At 47.1% G+C, this 19,750-nt stretch overlaps 1 protein-coding gene across 2 annotated transcripts in view; it reads right to left on the reverse strand.

Annotated features, from left to right (window-relative positions):
• P3H2 (prolyl 3-hydroxylase 2) overlaps window positions 1-16,578 on the reverse strand; it is a 68,932-nt gene extending 52,354 nt beyond the window's left edge. Inside the window, exon 1 of one of the 2 annotated variants that reach the window (XM_064666215.1) lies at window positions 15,710-16,574. In XM_064666215.1, coding sequence (XP_064522285.1) covers window positions 15,710-16,162 — 453 coding nt within the window. In that variant the 5' untranslated portion in view covers window positions 16,163-16,574. Of the gene's footprint in view, window positions 1-15,709 lie in introns of both variants that reach the window. The other variant, XM_064666216.1, reaches the window with a different exon arrangement.
• Between the last annotated feature and the right edge of the window lie 3,172 nt (window positions 16,579-19,750).

The following is a 19,750-nucleotide window of genomic DNA, read 5'->3' on the forward strand; positions in this document are numbered from 1 at the left end:
AAACCACATGTGGCCAGGCTATTCATACTCCCAGTCTTGTCCCAGCCATTCATAAGCAGGAGTGTGAAGCAGCAAGGCAAATCAAATAAATGACTTCATTCCTCTGGGAATATGAGCAAATGCGAACAAAGAGGCAAACAGTTACAAATTCAGGGTGCCATATTTTTGCCAAGTTTACTTATATTGGGAACTATGAAGGATTCAAAGAATACAACTGTTATACTCATTCCTAAAGCTCTGCACCCATGAGTGCACACGGGTGTGTAGGCACAAGCAAGCTCCAAGATCTTCCAAATTTACAAGCCTCCCTGCACAGCTCTGTGGAAGATATCACACAGCAGTTTAATGCACTAACAGTTGTGTAATTGGATACAAAGATGTATGTCTCAGATAAAGCACAGTCTGGGGTACTGCATCCTGTGCCAGGTAAGTGTATCCCTTTTGCTAAAGCAAAGGCCAAAAGCTCCTGGAAATCCTTACTTTGTAGCAGAAAAGGTGTTTATGGACAGGCTAAGACACTCCCAATTGCTAACCTGGGGCCCATCAAAACACCGATCAGCTCCATTGTGAATTTTCTTCTGTAACAATCTATGTCACTGTAGTTCAGAAATGTGTCTATGCTTGCTGCTGTAGACCAATTATATTGTAAATATGAAATCTTATAGTGGGATCTAGAAAAAAAAAAAAAGGCAAATTTTGGACGTTTCAGTGATGTGAAAACCTGACACACACTACCTGAGAGCATCTCTGATCATGTGGCCTGGAGGATGAGTCCCTCCTAAGGAAAGAACAAATCCCCTGGTGTGACAGTGCTGGCTTTGCCAGACAGTGGTACACAGGCTTTGGGGGTGGAAGCAAAGCTAAACAGCCTTCAAAACCATGACACAGACAAGACACCTGACAAGTTGAGAGACATAAACAACAGCTGTTTGCTGTGTGCAGGGTCGACACCCTGCAAGATATTGCCATCAGCTCCCTCTTTCTCAGCCTCAGTGGAGCCTGCCTGGCTGCTTCAGTCCCAGCACGAACTCCTCCTTCAGTTTTCTGCAGAAAGAAGTTCAAAACCTTCCTTTTGGCAAGTTCCCCCTTTCAAAACAAACCAAATCCTTTACTACTCATCCTCCTCAAAACTTGCTACAGGCAAGTGCCCTGCAGCATGACAGCATCCCCATGACCTCCTCCAGTTTGGCACAGGAGTCTAACAAACACATTTGATGCTGTGACTCGCTTCCCCTGATCCCTCTGCTGTTTCTGTTCCCTGCTCCACTCTTCTCTCACTTACACTTCTCTTTTGACTCTCCCAAGGCTGGAAGACAAACTAAAACATGCTCCAGAGCTGAAATTTCAGTTCACCTCATGGATTTGGAATTAGGCAGAATATCAGCTTTCAAAAAAAAGAAAAATCTCAGCGGATGATGAAATAATTATTTTCCCAGGACTGGTTTTTTTCTCTTAAAGCAAAGCAATATGAAAAATAGATAAAGTCTTGATGCAAAGGGAGAGTCCCTCTCAGAGACTCTCCTCAAGCAGGACAGCTGAGACAGGATGAGCTGTCAGCAATGCTCAGCCCTGTTGCTGGCTAGGCTCTAAGGATGGGTCTGACTTTCCCTGCAGTAAGTAGCTTGTTTTGATTGCAGGGGTTTTGCTGATGAGGTTCAGCAGAAAGAAATAAGGAGGTGAGCAGAGCAGATTGCCAGGGAAATTTATGGTGTGCTATACAATGGGATTTATGGCATGGGGTGGTGATGTGACAGAGGGATGGGATTGTGTTTAGGACATTGAAGATCCCCACTTGACCCTTCATCCTTGGCCAGATGTGTCCTGCTCTGTGAAATGAAAGCTGTTGCCTCTAGACAAGGCAGCTGGCTTTCCAGATTCAGTCCAGGTCCCAACCAGAAAATGTTTGTAACTCAGGAAGCACTCCAAAGAAAATCCTTGAGTCACATTTCCTACAGTGATCCTATCAGGGTCTTAAGGCCCAAAACAAGGAAGACCATTATACTGCAGCCTGGTAATGATTTAGGACTCCCACTCATGTGAAATGTTCAATTTTCCCCAGATTCCAGGGATATCATCAGGTTTTGAGGGCCCTTTAAACAGCAGTAGCAGTAGCTCAGGGAAGGACGTCTGGAATAAAATATACTGAAGGTCCCAAAGTCAAAACAATCTCTACAAAAGTAGTAAGGAACACCTGACTGCAAACATCTGCTGTATGGAGTCCTGCACTGCTGGAACACAGACACTGCACTGCTGCCTGCAAAGGAGCTTCAACAGAGGGTCATGTGGGAAGCTGACCTGTCCTGGACCTGCATGGCTGACACGTCTTCTCCTTCATACATACACAGGACAGCTGTGAGAGTTCACACTGCTGGATGACCGTCTCCACTGAGAGGACAGTTAGCTCATGCTCTGCTAATAAGCCAGGCAGCATTACTGACTCTGAGCAAACTGCTCCATAATTGGCCTTTTGCAGCACAGGACATCTTTAATTAATCTGCTACTGTTTATGTGTGCTGTTCCCCTTGGAGCTCACTCACACTGCACAGACATCATGCAGCGCATCTGACATTCCCCAAACATGTGATGTCGGTTATGTCTTACAACGCCGAGTGCCTGGTATGTAATTACTGCACATCAAACTCATTCCACAGATGGGCAAATCAGGGAATGGACTGCTGGGCTGGAGCAAACCCAGCTATTCCAGTCCTGCCTCATGGACTGTTCCTGGTGTCCAGGTCACACGCTCCCAAATAAAACACAGTTGGGACTATCAGGCAGTTGCTGTGCATAACCATGAGGTCTGCCAGGTCACATCTGAGCACTGTGCAGAATGCAAACCCAGCACGCTGGATTCAACATACATGGTTCAATGCACAATGCAATTGTGCTTTAGTAAGTCATCAGGCATCAAGCTGAGTCATTAGAACAGATGTAAGTCAGTCCATTGGAAGTACAGGTACCAATTCAGCTCTTTTTCTTTCTGCATAAGTTGTGTTATGCTCCCCTCCATTTATCCAATAACCTCCACCTCAGCGCTTTCAGATTAAAGAACAGATACTGCTGTGCCATTACACAGCATAAAACTGCAAGTTTTATTGCTAATATCACCAGATCTCAAATCCAGACACCTGTGAGGACACTGTTAAATCCATCACCAATTTACAGTCCAGCAGTCAGAGCAGTTGTCCTCGGCATGGACCAGGAACAAAGTGAGCAACGCAGGAGGCTTCGAACCCTGCTATTTTCAGCAGCCTTTGGTACTTATCTCTATCTGAAATTCCCCAGCACTGACATCCTTCTGCTGTCACCAGCCCCTGCTGGGACAAAGCCTCTGCTTTCATGAGCAGCATCCTGACTCTGAACCAAGAGATAGCTGAGTGCTGCTCTATGACTCCTAATGCTAAGCAAATGCAGATCTAGTTCTCCGTGCTCAGGACTACTAAATCACTAACTGTAGATAAGAGCAGAGGGCAAAGCCTGCAGACACATAAAGGAGAGAGTATAGCCTAAATCTACTGCAGTTTTGCAAAATTAAACATGGTTGAGCTCTCAGCTGTCTGAGCTTAGCTCTTCTCCCTCCATAGCAGAAAATAACATCCAAAGTTGGCATTAAGTAGCTTAAATAAGATGGTCAGTAAAGTAGTTCATATAATGCACTATTGACCCAGCACTTCAAAGCACTGATAGCTACACGAGCACTCTGCTTCACTCGGCACAGTAATCCTGATCACTTCCCAAAGACAGTCCTTTTTACCTTAAGTACATTCTTACCCCAGTGAAATAATCCCTCACTCAGGAGGCTAAGCTTTGCTGGCACCTAAGCACTCCCTCCCATCTCAGGTGTGCAGCACAGGCAAACAGCAGGAGGGTTTTCTTGTTCATCACCCCAGCTCCATGCATATCTGCACCTGAGAAGAGCCTGTGTCACACATCTAAAGCATTCAAAAGCTCAACTGTCAATCCTACTTAACAGGACTTTGTTATTCAGCACAGGCTGGCTGCAGGACCAAAGCCACCCCAAAGCGCAGCACAGAAGATCCCCAGGGACATGGAACCCTTTCTGAGCACGGCTCCACCACTTAGGAGCTGAACTGTAACATCCACCATGTAAAATAACAGCAAAGGAACAGGAATGTAAACAATAAGCCTGAACGACGCAAACCTTGCCTATCCAATACTTCTCAAAAGCATCATGAAGGACAGTATGGTTTCTACACTGTGTTTTTAAGATAACTGAGCACACTGACTGCTGGCAACTCAGTGACGGCTTTAAGTGCTGTAACTTTCGAAGAAAAAGTCCAGACAAATGGTTATTCAGGTCTCCCTATCTGGTTAGATTCAAAAAACATTAGAGGCTAAAAATGGTTTATATAGGAGTCTATAATCTAGCCAGATTTCACAGCAAGAATCCAAAAATAAATTTGGAAAACAGAAGCACAGTGATTAAAATAACAGTGATTTGGAGTTAAAAACACCACTGTGGGAAGCCTTCTGCTACAGTGCAAAAGTCATTTTCTGTGGACTGTTTTGTTGAACAACCCAAACAGTAATCAGGCTGCAATCAGTCTCCCAAGATGGGAAAATCCCTTTTGTTAAGCTCAGATCCGAGTTCGGGAACATTCAAATAACACAGAATAGTTCAACTCCCAGTCCTTCAGCTGCCACACTGGAGAGTCCAGCTGCCAAAACTGAAACTGCCCTGCACATCCCAGGCAATCAGGGAGCTACAAGCCTTGTCCTCTACAAACCACTGCCTTGCAGGCCTGCCTCCTGTCACACTGCTCACTGCAGCCTTCCCATCATCCAGGCTTGAACTACCTGCCCGGGCACTGGGGACCAACCAGGCACTCATGTCTTATGCTGTGCTTTACTTACACCCAAGTCCCTGAGGCTACAGAAATGAGACTCTAATTCATCATTAAAGCACTGTGTATAGTAACTTTATACAGTCGTGAGTCTGGTCTAGGGATGCTCAGGTTACAGTGAGAAAGATTCAGGCAGTTTGGGTGGTGGAGAGCAAACCCGAGCAGCAGGAAGGGTGGCTGGGTGAGGATCATGCTGATGGGAGACAGGGGTGCAACAGCTTCAGCTCCCCCACACAGGCCAAAGTGCTGCATGAAGCCTGTCCGAGCCAGGCTTCAGCTGTAACTCAGCTGGAGATTACAGCCCAGACATGGGCATTACCTGGGGAAGGAGCTTCTGTGACAAAAAGAGGGGTGGGAGCCTGAGGATGTCCTTTCAATCCTCACAGAACACAGAACACGTTCGCAGTGAGCTACCAGACCCTTGCAGCCCAGCCTGGGCTGTAGAGAAGGTACATGCAATGGACAAGCTGCTTCCTAAAGTGCCACATTGCTGTTTTGTTTGCTATTTGCCTGCCTTGTAGCACGATTTCAGTCTGAAACCAATTTTTATTAGCAGCACCCTAGTGAGCCAAGGTAGCTGGCTGGAGGAAGAGGCAAACGCAAAGGGGCAGTCAGAGACAGCAGGTCTGTGACTGACCCTGGAGTGCCAACTCCAGAGGAGCTGCAGAGCCACCAGCATCTGGACACCAAGATGCAATACTTAATTACAGAAAATGGAGCGACACTGCCAATCAAGGGATGTAGGGAACCACCCTCTGCCAAAAGACATTATTGCTTAAAGTAAAGGGAATAGTAGTGACCAGCTTCCCCAACAGTCCCCAGTAGGAATCTGCAGTCAGAGCAGCGCCCTGAGGTGCCTAGGCACGGTGTGCTGAATGCACCAGGGTAATTAAGAGCACTCAGGCTACAGCAAACCCTGTCCAAATCCCTCTCTCAGCAGCAGAGATCAGGACTCTGTACCACCATGCAATAAAAGTCTTTCCCAAAGCAGCACGAGTCCCTCTAAACAAACAGCTTTTCCTCACCCACCTCTGAAGCTCAGTGCATCTCACAACTCTTGGTTAACAACCTGCAAACACATCCCCAGGATCAGTGCTGCCCACAGGTGAGAAAACTCCTGTCTGTTCTCAGCCCCCGTGACACAGAAAGATCAGCAGTCCCAGCAGACAGGATGCTTTGCTACACACCTGAAAAGGACATAGGTGAAGTGAAATCTCTGAAAATAGTGTTTTAACTAATTCTAATTTCCTTAAAATAGAATGAGATTTAATAAAATCCTTTAAAAAGATCAATCCCTTATCACTTATCTATGTCTCCAAGATTATCTCTAGAAAGACTCTCAAGAATAAAATGAAATTTTTTGTTCAGTGAATCATCTCAGAATACCAATCCATAAAAAAGTCCACCTATTACACAGTTCCATAAGTAAGGAAAATAGGGATAAGACACAACACATTTTCCCCCCGTCACTAAAATATTCTGCTCAATCACAGATCCTTTGGATGAGGCTGGCAGCCCTGGACGGGGAAGAGTTTTCCAGCAGCAGAACAGTGCAACATACCACAAGTCAGTGCTCTTCCTTTCAGACTATTTCAATGAAACTTTGCAGTTTCTCATCTGCTTCCAAAGAGACAGAGTAACTCAGGTCACAGATGCCCTAGAATATATATAAGCCTTAGAACAGGCAGTGCCTTGGCAAAAACTACTTTGAAAACAGCTTTCTAAGCAAGAGAACCAACAGACTCTGCTTCAGTCCTTGGGCAGTCACAGCAACACCTTCAGCAAATATTTTGAAAGATATTTTCCAAGCTCTTTCTCTCTGTACCACACTGATCTTTCTTGGGAAGGGATATTGCTGGCTCCATCTTCAAAGGAAGTTGCACCCAAAGCCCTGGGCTATGAACTTCAACACATCTCCCCATCACACCCTTGGGAGTTCAGCCCTGACCTCAAAGAGCTGTGGGTTTAGGCAGTGCCCTACCTGCAGTACTCTGAGGCAGGATTTGCCTACCTTTTTTTTTTTTTTTTCCAGGCAGAAAGCTCTCTGGATTCAAGTGCTCCTACCTCTAACTTTGACTGGACACAGCATAGTCTCAGGCTCATCCTTCTGCAGAGACATGATGTGAGATCAAGGCCACCACTCCATACCTTATATAGTGGAAACAAGATTTTTTTAAAGGCAAAAGCATGAGCTTAGCTTTGGACCTAAATCCCAATTTTCAGGCACTGAACACATCTCCCACAGGAGTCCCTGTCATTCAGCTTGTTCAGGGAAACCATCACTGCACAGATCTGATGTCAGTGCCTTGGTGTGAACCTCCTGGGACAGAGGTATGTTCTGGTAGGGCAGACAGTCCTCTTCTGACAAAGTTCCTTCATTTTCTTCTCCTTCAGAAGTTTTCTGTCACCTCCCAAATGTTCCCCCAACCCTTAATAAAACCTTTAATGCTACAAAGACAGAATTTTTTCGTGCCCTTGGATAACCCACATTTAAAACCTCCTGGCTTCTCTGTGCCCGTGGTGCTGATGGCCTCCTAAGCAGCCTGTCTGCAAACTCTGCCTGACCTGAGAACCAGCATTAGAGCAGGGGGAGGTGGCCACTGCCACCAGGCCACCTCTCAGTGGCCAGCCTGTCACCTCTGCACTGGGAGGGGACACGTTCCTCGGCATGCTGTCCCACACCCTATCTGCTTCCCATCTCAGCACTAGCACAGACCCAGCCTTTCATCCAACCCAGAAAGAACGTGTTTTTCTCCTCTTTTTTTTTTTTTTTTTTTTTTTTAGTGAACAAGAAGCTACAAGTGAGTATTTGGCCTTCACAACTGATGGGCTGCAGCCAAACCCTGCCATATGTTCCAGCTAATACATGTGGGCTTTGCTTTCCATCCAAAAAAGAAAAAAAAAAAGGACATTTATGAGTCGGGATTCAGCAGGAGCATGTGGGAAGGAAGGGGTGGGGAAGAGATGCTATTTTTGTTGCTATAATTATTTGGTGGCCAAATCCCTGACCCTTGACGTCAGCCCTGGAGGGTCTGTTTAACTGACCAGTTGTCATGGAAAGAAGGACTGGTTGGGAGGTACAGACTGATGAGGAACAGCTCTTTGCTGCCTGAACCCACCCACAGGCAGACCCCCTGCCTTCATTAGTAATCACCAGCTCATGGCCAAGAAATAAAAATGTCAGTACCTTATTGCTGATACATTGGTTGGAAACAAAAGCATCCAGGGAACTTTGCACCCTCCTTCCTGCCATCCATTACTGTTAAAAAGCATAGGCCAAGTCCTGATCTCAGTTTCCCCAGTGTTAAGGCAGAGAAACTCCACAGCCTTCAGCTGGGTCACTCCGGGTTCACATCGATTCATCCAAACTCAGCCTGGCCTCAGTCCAGACTACACACATGGAAACATGCCATGTGCAGAGTACAGGGGTTCCTACTCCTTGGGAACGAACCCAATCACAATGACTAATTCATACCACCTCCAAAGGAAAAAAAAAATAAGATAAATAACCCCTCAATTCCTTGCTCCAGACATCCAGCACTGCTTTGAGCCCAGAGTCCTGCTAGCAAGGCTCCAGCAATGCTCAGGAGGTTGGCAGGAGTCGGCTCAGCTACTGACATGATGGTGTCTCATTACTGCCCACGCCATCCACGATGAAATCACCAGTTGTACAAGGAAATTGGAATAATCCTTGTTGAAACCTCAGGCACAACTAGAGAGTACTGGGCATAAGTTTGCTTAGCAGGCCTAAATCGCATTGCTCATTCACATGCAGTTCATTATCGGCTGCCGTTAGTTATTCCTGAGGCCAAGGACAACAAAAGGACTCCGCAGAAGCCAGAGCAGAGCTCGCTAGGACGTATGGATGAGATTTAACAGGCAGCACAAAAAGTCATTTAACTCATCCCAGCAGAATGGGAGCAGCCAGCAGAAGATGGTGCAAAAATCACAAGAAACTAAGGAGATAAAAGAACAGGGAAGGGGCAGGTTCCCAGGTTACAGCCCAGCAGCAGGAGTCTGGGCTCTCCTGCACTATTGCTGCCCGGTTTTGCTCCGGTTGAGATATAACTTAGCTCATGCACTGGGAGGCCTTTAGATTAAGGTCTCAAAAGATCCACTGAAACCATGTGAGTCACACCTGTCTCATCCATCATCCAAGCCACGTCACCAGGGATTGCCAAGAAATAAGGAGGAATCCAGGCCTACCTTATTTTCTCCAAAAGACTGAGAATTATTGCAGTCTGGGACCTGCTGCAAGTGTATTTTGAAGCCCTGGTATGACTGCATAGCTATGAGGTGAGAAAGAGGAATTCGCCAAGACACAGGAAGTAGCCCTGGCTATCAAATGGCTGATTACTAGGCTGTGTGAAATGACCTTATTGGGCCTAGGACAAGTTTGTACTAACTGACTGTGTCCTGATTTATTGAGCAGAGCTGTGTTAATTTGCTATCAGTTGAAATGATGTGGCAAACTGCAAACACCTTAGTTTTGCTTTGGATTTGCTCTATCAAAAAAAAAAAAAAAAAAGGAAGGAAAAATCCACCAGAAAAACAAAACAAAAAACCATCACTACAGTCATCTAACTTTTAGTACAGCACCAGCCCAGAGTCAAGTCCAAAAAGTCAAGACTAAGTCTCCCATGAAGACAGTGACACCCCTCACCACAAAAACATGTGCCTAGTCTGAATTTGCTAACGGCAGTATTGAACCACTGGGTCACCTCTTTCCCTCTCTGATAATACTTTCAACCCAAAACATTTTAGAAACATTTCATTTGAAGTGGTCAGCAACAACAGGAACAGGGTCACTATCCTGGGTTTAGGGCAAGACTAAATATCCTGTTCTAAACCCAGGACAGTGACCCAACCATGAAGACTCAGAGTTTTCCTCCCATAAACTGAGTTTATTTTTGTCTACATAATTTTAACTTTCTGAGCACTAACATTTACCCTCTGCTGAGGACTAAGAATGCTCTCTCAGAATATCTAAATAAAGAGACGTTCCAAGAGATTAATTCTGGGATCTATGTATTTATCCAGTATCTGAGTAATACTACTTCTCAAGATTGAAGATAAATAAACACCGCTAATGATAATAATACAAATAATAATGATTGTCTGACTGTTTTACTCTAGGTCTTTGTCTGGGATGTGTCATATAAGGCCTACGAAAACAAGACCAACTCCTGGGCAGACCTTGCAGGACAGGTGGTGTGGCTTTCGTGAGAAAGAGCCTCAGTAGGCTGCTCCCCTTTTAGAGACTTCAAGAAAGACTTTAAAAAAATAAGAGGTTTTACACATTATCCTGTGTCACTACCAATGAGATGCTGCAAGTGAAACCACCACATTTCCCCCAAAGGCTGTGGCTCACCCCGGGACAGAATCCTATTATCTGCTTAAGTCCATGCATTATTATGGCATGAAGGAAAACTGAACAAAACGTTCATGGAAAATATCAGTCCTTGAGTGAAACAAACCAAATTCCCTAAGCAACTACATTGGTGTGAATCCAGAGTTACTCCACAATCATTAGGCAGGCTATTCAGACATGTGTCATGGAGATAAAGGACTCTGGCCCTGTGAAACAGCACAGAGATGGGCAGCAGTGAGTAGTTACTTGAGGTGGAAAGAATTTGGTGGAGGTGTCTTAACAACCATCCCAAAGGGTTGCTACAGCTGCTCAGACACTGAAGCGTGGATGGTGGTGAGACTTCTGTGAGCACTGGCAGAGGACAGAAGGATCAGTCTGGAATGGTTAGAGGCCCAGGTTTACATACAGAAGTCTCCTCCCTTGGGCTTGGATTCTCATAAATAGGGAGTTTTCAAAGACAGAACTGGAGTCAGGCAATGATCTATACCACAGGGGTTTCTGAAGTTTGGGCTCCCACTCCATTTTTTTCGTTTCTCTCCTATGGTCTTTTATCAAGCCATTATTGTGTCTGTGTTGCATTTCAGAAATCTTGGCGGTGTGGGTGGCAGGACAGCACAGTGTGACCCAAGGACATGCTCCCAGCAGCGCCCCATCAGCTGCAGTGTGAAAGACCCCGCAGAGAAGATAAAAGTGGAAGTTCTCCCCAAACAAGACCTTTTTTTAGAAAAGAAGCAGCTTTAAAGAACAAATAAACTGCCTCTTGTACAACATGGAAAACCTAAACATCATTGTTTTATTCTTGCAATGCATGAAATCATGATGATAACAGAACTGAAGAACATCTCAGATACAACAAGGGGGGGAATTCAAGCCAAAGACTGAATAAGCCAGATATAGTCAGACTCTTGCCCCTTTTGCTCCACCTACAATCTGACATTACTAAGAGAGGAGCAATGTCTGACATGCTGGGGACTTGTTTTATTTATTGTTTTAAACCCAAGCACAGACTAAAAGGCTTTTTCTCATCTAGATCCAAGGCTGGTGGTTACAGCCTACATACATACAATTCCTGCCATGCTTCACTGATGTGCAACGGGGCATGCAGGCAAGTGGGAAGACAAGACCATTGCAAGTCAGTATTTACAAAATGGGAGGAAGTGCTCAGTAACAGCACATCAATATACAAAGAAGAAAATTAAAATGGACTATAGCGATCAACCCAGCAAAGAGGCCAGGGAATTCTGTGGCTGGGAATAGGATGAGACAAAGGAAAGAGACCTCGAGGAAAAGGCTAGTAGGGTAGAAGAGACACAAGACACGCGTTTGCAGTTGATACAGTGATCAACTTTTCCAAGTTGCTTGTTATTTTTGGACCAAGTTGACTTGCAGGAGTTAGACCAGGGACTGGAAGTAATGCTCTGTCACAGGGTTCATGGCAGACCATCCACAGCAAGCTCCAACACGGCTACTGAGTCAGAAGCTCACAGCAGCAAATGCTGTCATAGTGTACACTGCGTACATTTCTTCCACCCTCCACTCACTCTCAGAGCTAGAAAACCTCCAAAAAGGAAGGTTAGGAACATCATGGCCTTCAGGCTAGGTTTTAACAGAAACAAGATGACTAAAGCAGAAAAGCAAGAAGGATGTGATTAATAAAAATGTTTATGAGGGCAAAGAGATCCCCCCACTTCCACCTGCCAAGCCTAGAGGATATTTCACTGACAAAGACCAAGCAGCCAGCACACAGCAGAGAGCCACCAGCACACGGCAAATTGTCCTGCCTGTCAGACATGACAGCAAAAACCCACTGAAGGACCTTTCCTCTGTGGGATCAAGAGCCCACTACACACTTTACAAGAGTTAAATCCCATGTTCTCATTTCCTTCTCTGTTTCCACACCTTCTCAAACCCACTCCACCCTAACTGCCTCAGCTAACTGTACCCAGTAAATTTCTCAATTACCTGAAAGCATCAGCCATCCAAGGAAAAGGAGGAGTCTTCCTACTTACAATGCACATTCAGAAGCTGCAAAGAAGATCTGCAAGCATATTTGGACTTGGGCTGCTTGTTCAATGCAATTTGTCTACAGTCTCTGTAGAGTCTGCAGTCAACCTCAGAGGCCTGAGCCTGAAGCTTATAGAAACCTCCAGCTGAATCCTCAAACTGTCCCATTCCTGCAGTCCACCACAGTCTCCCCTCACATCATGCTAGAGTCACCAAAAACACACAGATCACATCTGTGAAACAGAAAAGTCGTGTTCAGAAGACCACTGTTTCTATTTCAGAAAAGTACAGAGAAAAAGATAAATGTAGGGAACTGATAGGATGACATGGATTTAGAGACTGATGGAACATGTTCTTACAGAGGGATACCACAGGTATTTCACCTAAAGACATCATCACCACCCTGCCCCTTTACAGTGTTCTGTGCAGGAGTATCTTGAGCATCTGCTCAGCAGCAGAAGCAGTTCAGCCCAGCACAGCTGCTGCCACAGTCCAGTAAAAAAAGTCCCCCAAAAGTGGCAAAAAAAGTCAAAACCTTCCAATTTTAGCACCAGTTTTCCACCAATTCACTGCAGAGTCTCATTCACATCATCACAATTGGGCAAGACTGTACTGGTGCTTGCTCTGCAGTGAGAGACCAGAGGCAGTGGGAGCCCCAAGCCTGCTCCCAAACAGCTGAGGCACACGCAGTGATGGCCATTGTTTGGCCTGTGCATCTGTCCAGCAGGACTCAAAGCCTTTGCTTTTCCTACCCCACAGGAGTGTTGCAAGGATTAGTTCATGTATATTCAACACAGTTTTTCAAAGCACTGCAAAAGAGCCAAACCCTTCGATTTTTTTCATCTTTTCCTTGCTCTGTCACTCCCTCCTGAAGGGATGTGTTTCTCCCCTCCTGAGAAACAAACAAGCACGAGGTCTGCGGGAGTGGGAGGTGGGAAGCACATTCCAGGCTGCTCCTCTTCTCTCAAACCACAAATGGCACCAAACCCTGCCATCCGTCCAGCACCTTGCGCAAGGGCCTGGCATCCCGGCCTCCCCATGAAGCCCGGGGAGGAGCCGGACAGGACATGCAGCAGAGTGTTTAACCTCATCCCATTTTCTTTTTGGTTTTAAGGAGCAAAACACGAGGGTCAAATGGCCACCCCTGGAGCTGTGCAGCCTGCCAACACACCCACAGCAAGGCAGGGGGATTGTGCACAAGCCTCGCTTTGCGGCTCCCCTTCTCAGACAAAATGCCAAGCAGATGCTGCAGCCAAGGTCTACCAGAGGGTGTGGAGCCAGTGCATCCCAACCCTCAGGGAACATGCCAAAGCCTTGGCACTCAGCCTTGGCACAAGGGTATGGTTCACATCCGAGTGTATGTAAGGGCTAGACGTTAGACCTCGTGTTTTGTGCAAGTGCAGGCAAATCCCATGTGGGGCATTTTCTTCTGTGCACAGACTTGCTGAGCCAGAGCAAAAGCGCAATCCTGGGAGCAGAGCTCAGGTACAGGCAGCAGCAAGGTGAGGATGTGGACAAATCACTGGGGGTTGCCCTGTGGGACAAAGCTGATTGGAGTGCTGCTTAGAAAACCCAAGAGCATCAGAAAGGGTTAAAGAAAAAGGTGAACAGGTCTAGTCAAAAAGTACCTTCCCTTGGCTACAGTGCTTGACACCTGGACAGCCATACAGAGAACAGGAACATCCACTACTCCATCAGAGAGCAGCAAAATCAGTGTTAGCATACACATGAAGTCTCCAGATGTTGCAAAAGCAAATTAAGATGAGTCACACATAAAATAAATTTTTAAAGGGCTGCTTTCAACACGTTGCCTTGATAAGCCTAGAATGCAATCTTAAATGAGGAAAATACCCTCAGTTATTGAGGAAAATACTCTCAGCATAAGAGCATAAATGCATAAACTCTAATGCAAGAACACCTCACACCCCAAAATCCACTGGGGTTTGGTAAATCAATCTTACTGAAGTGGGAGACAAAAACCGTATTCCCTAATTCAGAGGAAAGCTTTTCAATGAGTTTGACATCAGTGAGTCTGGAAAAGGTTTTGAAATCAAGATAAGAAATCACTTAATTTTTTAGCATGACAAATTTAGTGTCACTTCCCACAGATGCTGACATTACACAGAGCATCTTTCATGATAAGGACTGCAGGAGAATTCTGTCAGCTTCACTGGCATTGCACACAAGCCAAGATACAGTTCCAGTTCACTCCTAGGATTTCTTTCAGGAACTCTATGCAGCACGTGGACACTAGAGTTTAAGCCAATGCAGTTCTAGTTTTTGAGTTGTAAAATTGACATTAAGGCAATGTCAGAAAAGGAAGTACAGAAAAAGCAATGTAGCTATGAATTTCCAAAAGGTTTCAAAATGCAATAGCTGATGACTTGCCTCCTTGATGTGTTGCTGTGTAGGCACTGCACCACAAGCACTTGCACTGACTAGGACAGATGTTTGCCTCTCCAAATGGAAATGGATTTCAGTAGAATCCCCCTCCTGTGCTCCACTGTGCAGGTCTTCATGTATTAGATTGCCTATAGCAACTAAAAGGCTATGGCTGTACTCAAATAAAGCAGAAATCTAGAGGGAGATGTTCCAGAAATGCTTTAAACATTCAGCTTGGCATGAAACAAAATTCCCACAATTTCTGTCCTTACTAATCATGAACAGGAAGACTTAGTATAGGTAGCTGGCTTGACAGAGCACAAATCTTGAATGAATAATAAAAATACCATTAACTATCCTAGTGTGGGTTGGTGGGGGGTTGCTTTTTTTTTAATTATTTATTTTTTTTCCTTCTTTTTGGCAAAGAAGTTTAAAGAATAACATCATCTTTCTCAGGGAAAGTAGCAGCTATAAGGCAGAAGTTACTGGGATAAGAGGATGATACTCAGGATGTCAGTGGCTACTAACTACTGACTGCATAGCGTTACACAAAGTATTTCACATCACATCGAGGATAATGAACATCAGATTCCAGGAGGTTATACACCTCCCAGCCTCACGTACAGTCCCAGCTCCTCAAACACAGCATCAGTTCAATATGCCTGAAAGGGAAGCACCTCTAGGGCAGAGGGCATTGGAGGGTTACTAAGGGGTTTCTGGGAGCTCTTCTCTGCAAACTGAAGGCAGATCATTTTCAGAATACACTATGTTACACTAAAAGACAAACAAAAACATCCTTCCCCAAAACAAACAAACCAGCCCAAAACAAACAAACAAACACAAAACAGGAAAAGTACAAGACAGCCAAAGCTGGACTGAGTCCACGTTGTCATCCAGGATGCTGTGTCTCGGGAACTGGCCGTGACCACTGACCGCGCACACCAGTGAGAACGCTGCGGGGGGACCATACCTGGGTGGCTTGAGAGAGATGCAAGAGGGGGCACACGTGGGACGTTTGGGAGCATGGAAGCGCGTGTAACCCTTTGGAGAGGGCGGTGAGGAGGGACGGGGCGGGGCGGTGCCTCACCTGGATGTAGGCGCGCTGCAGGTAGCTGTAGGGCACCCTGCGCTGGAAGTCGGCGCGCACCTCCTCGGCGGCGCGGTGTCGGGAGGCGGCCCCGAGCCGCGGCTCCTCGCAGCGCCGCACGCAGTCTGCCCGCCGCAGCACCGAGCCGAAGAAGGACAGGTCCCCGCCGGCCCCCGGGCCCGGCGCCTCCAGCCGCACCTGCCCGCGGCACGACCGCCGGCACCGCACCCGCGCCGCCCGCAGCTCCCGCCGGCTGCGCAGCGCCCGCTCCAGGCACCGCGCCGCGCCCGCGAAGTCCCCGCCGTAGTACGCCTCCACCCCGCTGGCGTACAGCGCATCGAAGGGCTCCAGCGGGCCGCCCTCCGCCGCGCACCAGCCGCCCGCCGCCGGCAGCAGCAGCAGCAGCAGCGGCAGCAGCAGGGACCCCCAGGGCCGGCTCCCCCCGGGTGCCATGCCCGCCGCACCGGCGGCTCCGGGCACCGTGAGCCCGGGCTGGGGGCGATGCGGTTCGCAGGCGGGGCTGCTGGAGGGTCCGCGCGGTGGAGTCCGTCCGTTTGGCGGGGTCTGGGGATCTCTGTGTAGTGGGGTCCGTGCAGTGGATGCCGGCGTAGTGGGATGCGGGGGTCCGCGCGGTGGAATCCGCCCGGTGGGGTCCGCGGATCCGTGCAGTGGATCTCTGTGTGGTGCGGTCCGCGCGATGGATTTCGGTGTAGCGGGGCTCGGGGGTCCGTCAGCGGGAGGCGGGCGCGGTGCAGTGGCTCTGGGCTCAGCGGGCTCCGGGGCCGGTGCGCGGGGTTCGGCGGTGGCTCTGCCCGTACCGGGCCCGTGGCTCCCTGCACGCCCGGCCCTGTGCCGCCCTCCCGCGCCGCCGGCACCTCTTAAAGGGCCCCGCGCCGCCGGCCCGCCCCGCCCGCGCCGCCGGCCCGGCCCCGGCCCCCCCGCAGCGAGCTGGGGGCGCGGAGGGGGCGCGACCGGCTGCCGGGGCCGCTCGGAGCATCCCCACTCCGCCGCTCGCCCGGCGGCTGCGGGGATTGGTAAATGACATCGGGAAATGGAAATCTCCGTGGGGTGATGTCAATGGCAGCAGTAGCCTTTCCTCCCTCCTCTCCCTGCCGTGCCCCACACGTCCTCCTGCCTCCCTCCTGGCGTCCTCGTTCGAAGGATGCTTGGTTTTGTTTCCCTGCGAGGCTGTTGCTTGGAGCTGTTTTCCGCTGGGTTCTCCACCCCCTCACCCCCCCTCGCCACTCTTGCCCCGGCAGCCTCCCGCCTTTGGGAATTCCGCAGATAAATCATCTGGGATGGGCACAGTGAGTGGCTGGCGAAGCCTTTTCAGCTCCCAGCTGTGTGTTTGTCTCGATTCCTCCAAAATTTCTCTCTTCCAATGCTGCAGTGCCCTGCCCTGCCAAAAATGTTACTCATTTTTTTGCATGAATTTTAAGACATTCTTGTGACGAGACATTTGGCAGTGCAGTCTAGTGACACACGAAAAAAGGTATCTTAGTTGGCATTTTAAATAATCTCAGCACCTGTCAGCAAGAAGTTTTTCAGGTTAACACAGTTAATTTGGTTGAAATCAGCTGTTCCTGAGAGGGAATGGCCAAATCCTGGATCCCACTAGGTGCTTTACTGTAGGCTGTTCTGGGTTTGAGTACTCCAAAGTCTATGTGTGCAGAACTGTACTCAGTACAAGGCACTGTGGCCTTACTTATTTCAGACATTTCAGGAATATCTCTATACATGTTGGCTGTCTTCTCCTAGACTAAAATAGCTGCAAATGGGAGATGCTTGAAATCCATTTGGTCCAGATTTTGTTACTGCATCAAGCCAGATGTTCCTCACGGTCATGCTGTGCATTCTCCTCTGCTGCTCTAGTGACTTTGATCAAATTGTGTTTTGTTTATACTGCTGTGTCCAGGACCAAAAACAGGACTCAACACTCTCTCATTGGGCAAGTGATCAGATTATGGATTCAGTTTACAACAGTTTCACATAAAGAAAGTTTTTTTCCACAAGGCTAGAGATTTACTAGCATTCTTGGTGAAGATCTTTCCCAGCTGGCAAAGATTTCATAACAATCGTCCTTGTTGCTTTCTAGCAAATTGACACTAAATGTTTTAAAGGTTTGGGTGTCCCTCCTTCCTTCTACCCTGCCAGGCTGGCATGCTGGGGAGGGTACTCACAACAGGGGAACTAAACGCCCTGAAGGGTTCTCTCCAGTGGGAGGGGTACATGCTGTAACCAATTGCCTGTGTACTATGAGGTCCAGATAAAGCCTTTTGCAAGGGAAAGGTTATCAGCACTCCTGGGGAGTGGAGGCGACATTATGACAGGGCTACTTAAACCTTCTCAAGCATCACAGAGGTGCCACTGATGACTGCAGAAATTAAGAGTGTGAGTGAGCTCTGCCCCAAATCACAGAGAGAAAACACTTGGCTCCCCGGGTGCGCTTTCTGAAGCATGCACCTCAGGTGATCTGTTTGCAGAAGTAATTCCCTATTGCACGTAATTCCCCATTGCTTCCAAGTCAGCAACATCTCTGCTCTTGCAGTGATAACACTGAGCCCCTGCGCAGGAAGGAATGTAGAAAGTAGATGAGTGACTGGAGAGAGAATGAAGTAAAAATGTTTTATTTCAGACTGCTGCGTGTTCTGATCCAGATCTTTTTTTTGTTAAAAGTCCTTTTTAAAACAGTAAAGAAAATGTTCTTAGTTCTGACACCCCACAGCGCAATTCTGCTGCTCTTTCTCCTGGGTTTTCTCTGTAGGCACCCACTTGCTCTAGGACCAGACTGCTGCCACCCCACTTTGCAGTCTCCCTGCTTCAGGTCGTGATTTCTTTGGTCACAAAAGTTTGTGCTTTCCCCTACCTTGATGTTCCATTGCTACCTAATTGCAGGAGCTCAACAACAGTTGTCACATAAAAGGCTCTTATTCCAGGGTATCTCTTGGACATTCAGTCCAGTTGCTTGAGCAACCACCTTTAGTTTATGACCCTGCTCACTGCCAGAGTGGCAGCCAGATGGAAAGAAGTTTGCTGATCCCCTGGCTGGGGGTCTTGTTCTTGCAGAAGATCTGGACCATAACATCCAGCAGTGTTGCTACTGCCATCAGCATCATAGGCAAGGTGGGCTTACCTTCATGGAGTTGGAAAGAAGCCTTGCAAATATAAAGGCAGGATTTCACCCAGCAGAGCAATTACTGGTTTAGGATGTTACAACTCTGAATCAGTCCCCAAGATACCTGAGATATGCCTCATGCCTTTAATGAAAGGAATAATTCTAAAAATGTAACAACTCAGCCCGTGTTCAGATGTTGATCCTGGCCTCTGTGCACTTGTTTTGAAAGACCTTTTCCTATGTAAATAGGTTCATCTGAAGCTTTCTTTTTTTTTTTTGAGGAAAACTCTGATATGTGAGTCAAACCACTGATGATTTGGCAACAAGATATGAGCAGAATTTAAAATGCCTTTCAAAATGGCTTTTCAACATGCACTTTACAAGCAGACCTAAGTTTCAAGCCCTCTCTGTTTCATTTGTAGACTTGCTTTCATATTTAATCATGGACAAACTTTATAATTCCAAATCAAACACAGGTGACCTCTTCAGCCATGTACCTTAGTGAAAGAGAGATCTTTGAATCAGATGCAAAAGTACAACATACCCTTATGAAGGGCTTTGGTCTTTGCCTCATATAAAAGTGCAAGTTTACTGAATATATCAAATCTGTTACTTAAGTACTTCATGATTTAGACCTGAATCCATACCTGAATTCCATAGAATGCCTCCATCTACTCAACATCTTTTTTTATTCAAGAAGTTGTGAGTGTCAGTAAATGTCAGGAAATTAATACCAAATAAAAAATATGCTGCAATAAGAGTCTCCTTCTAGGAAAAATCAATCAGCGTGATATAAAACTAGTTTAGGTTTGGGCAGGGTGACAGAATGAGTGACCAAGGAGGAATTTTCTCTCTAAATTATTATTTTTGTTATAGCAAGATGTACCACATTGCAACAGTGCAGAATGTGGATGGAGAGAGAACAC

The sequence above is a fragment of the Pseudopipra pipra genome, chromosome 10, assembly GCF_036250125.1.
Source record: "Pseudopipra pipra isolate bDixPip1 chromosome 10, bDixPip1.hap1, whole genome shotgun sequence".
Lineage (NCBI taxonomy): Eukaryota > Metazoa > Chordata > Aves > Passeriformes > Pipridae > Pseudopipra > Pseudopipra pipra.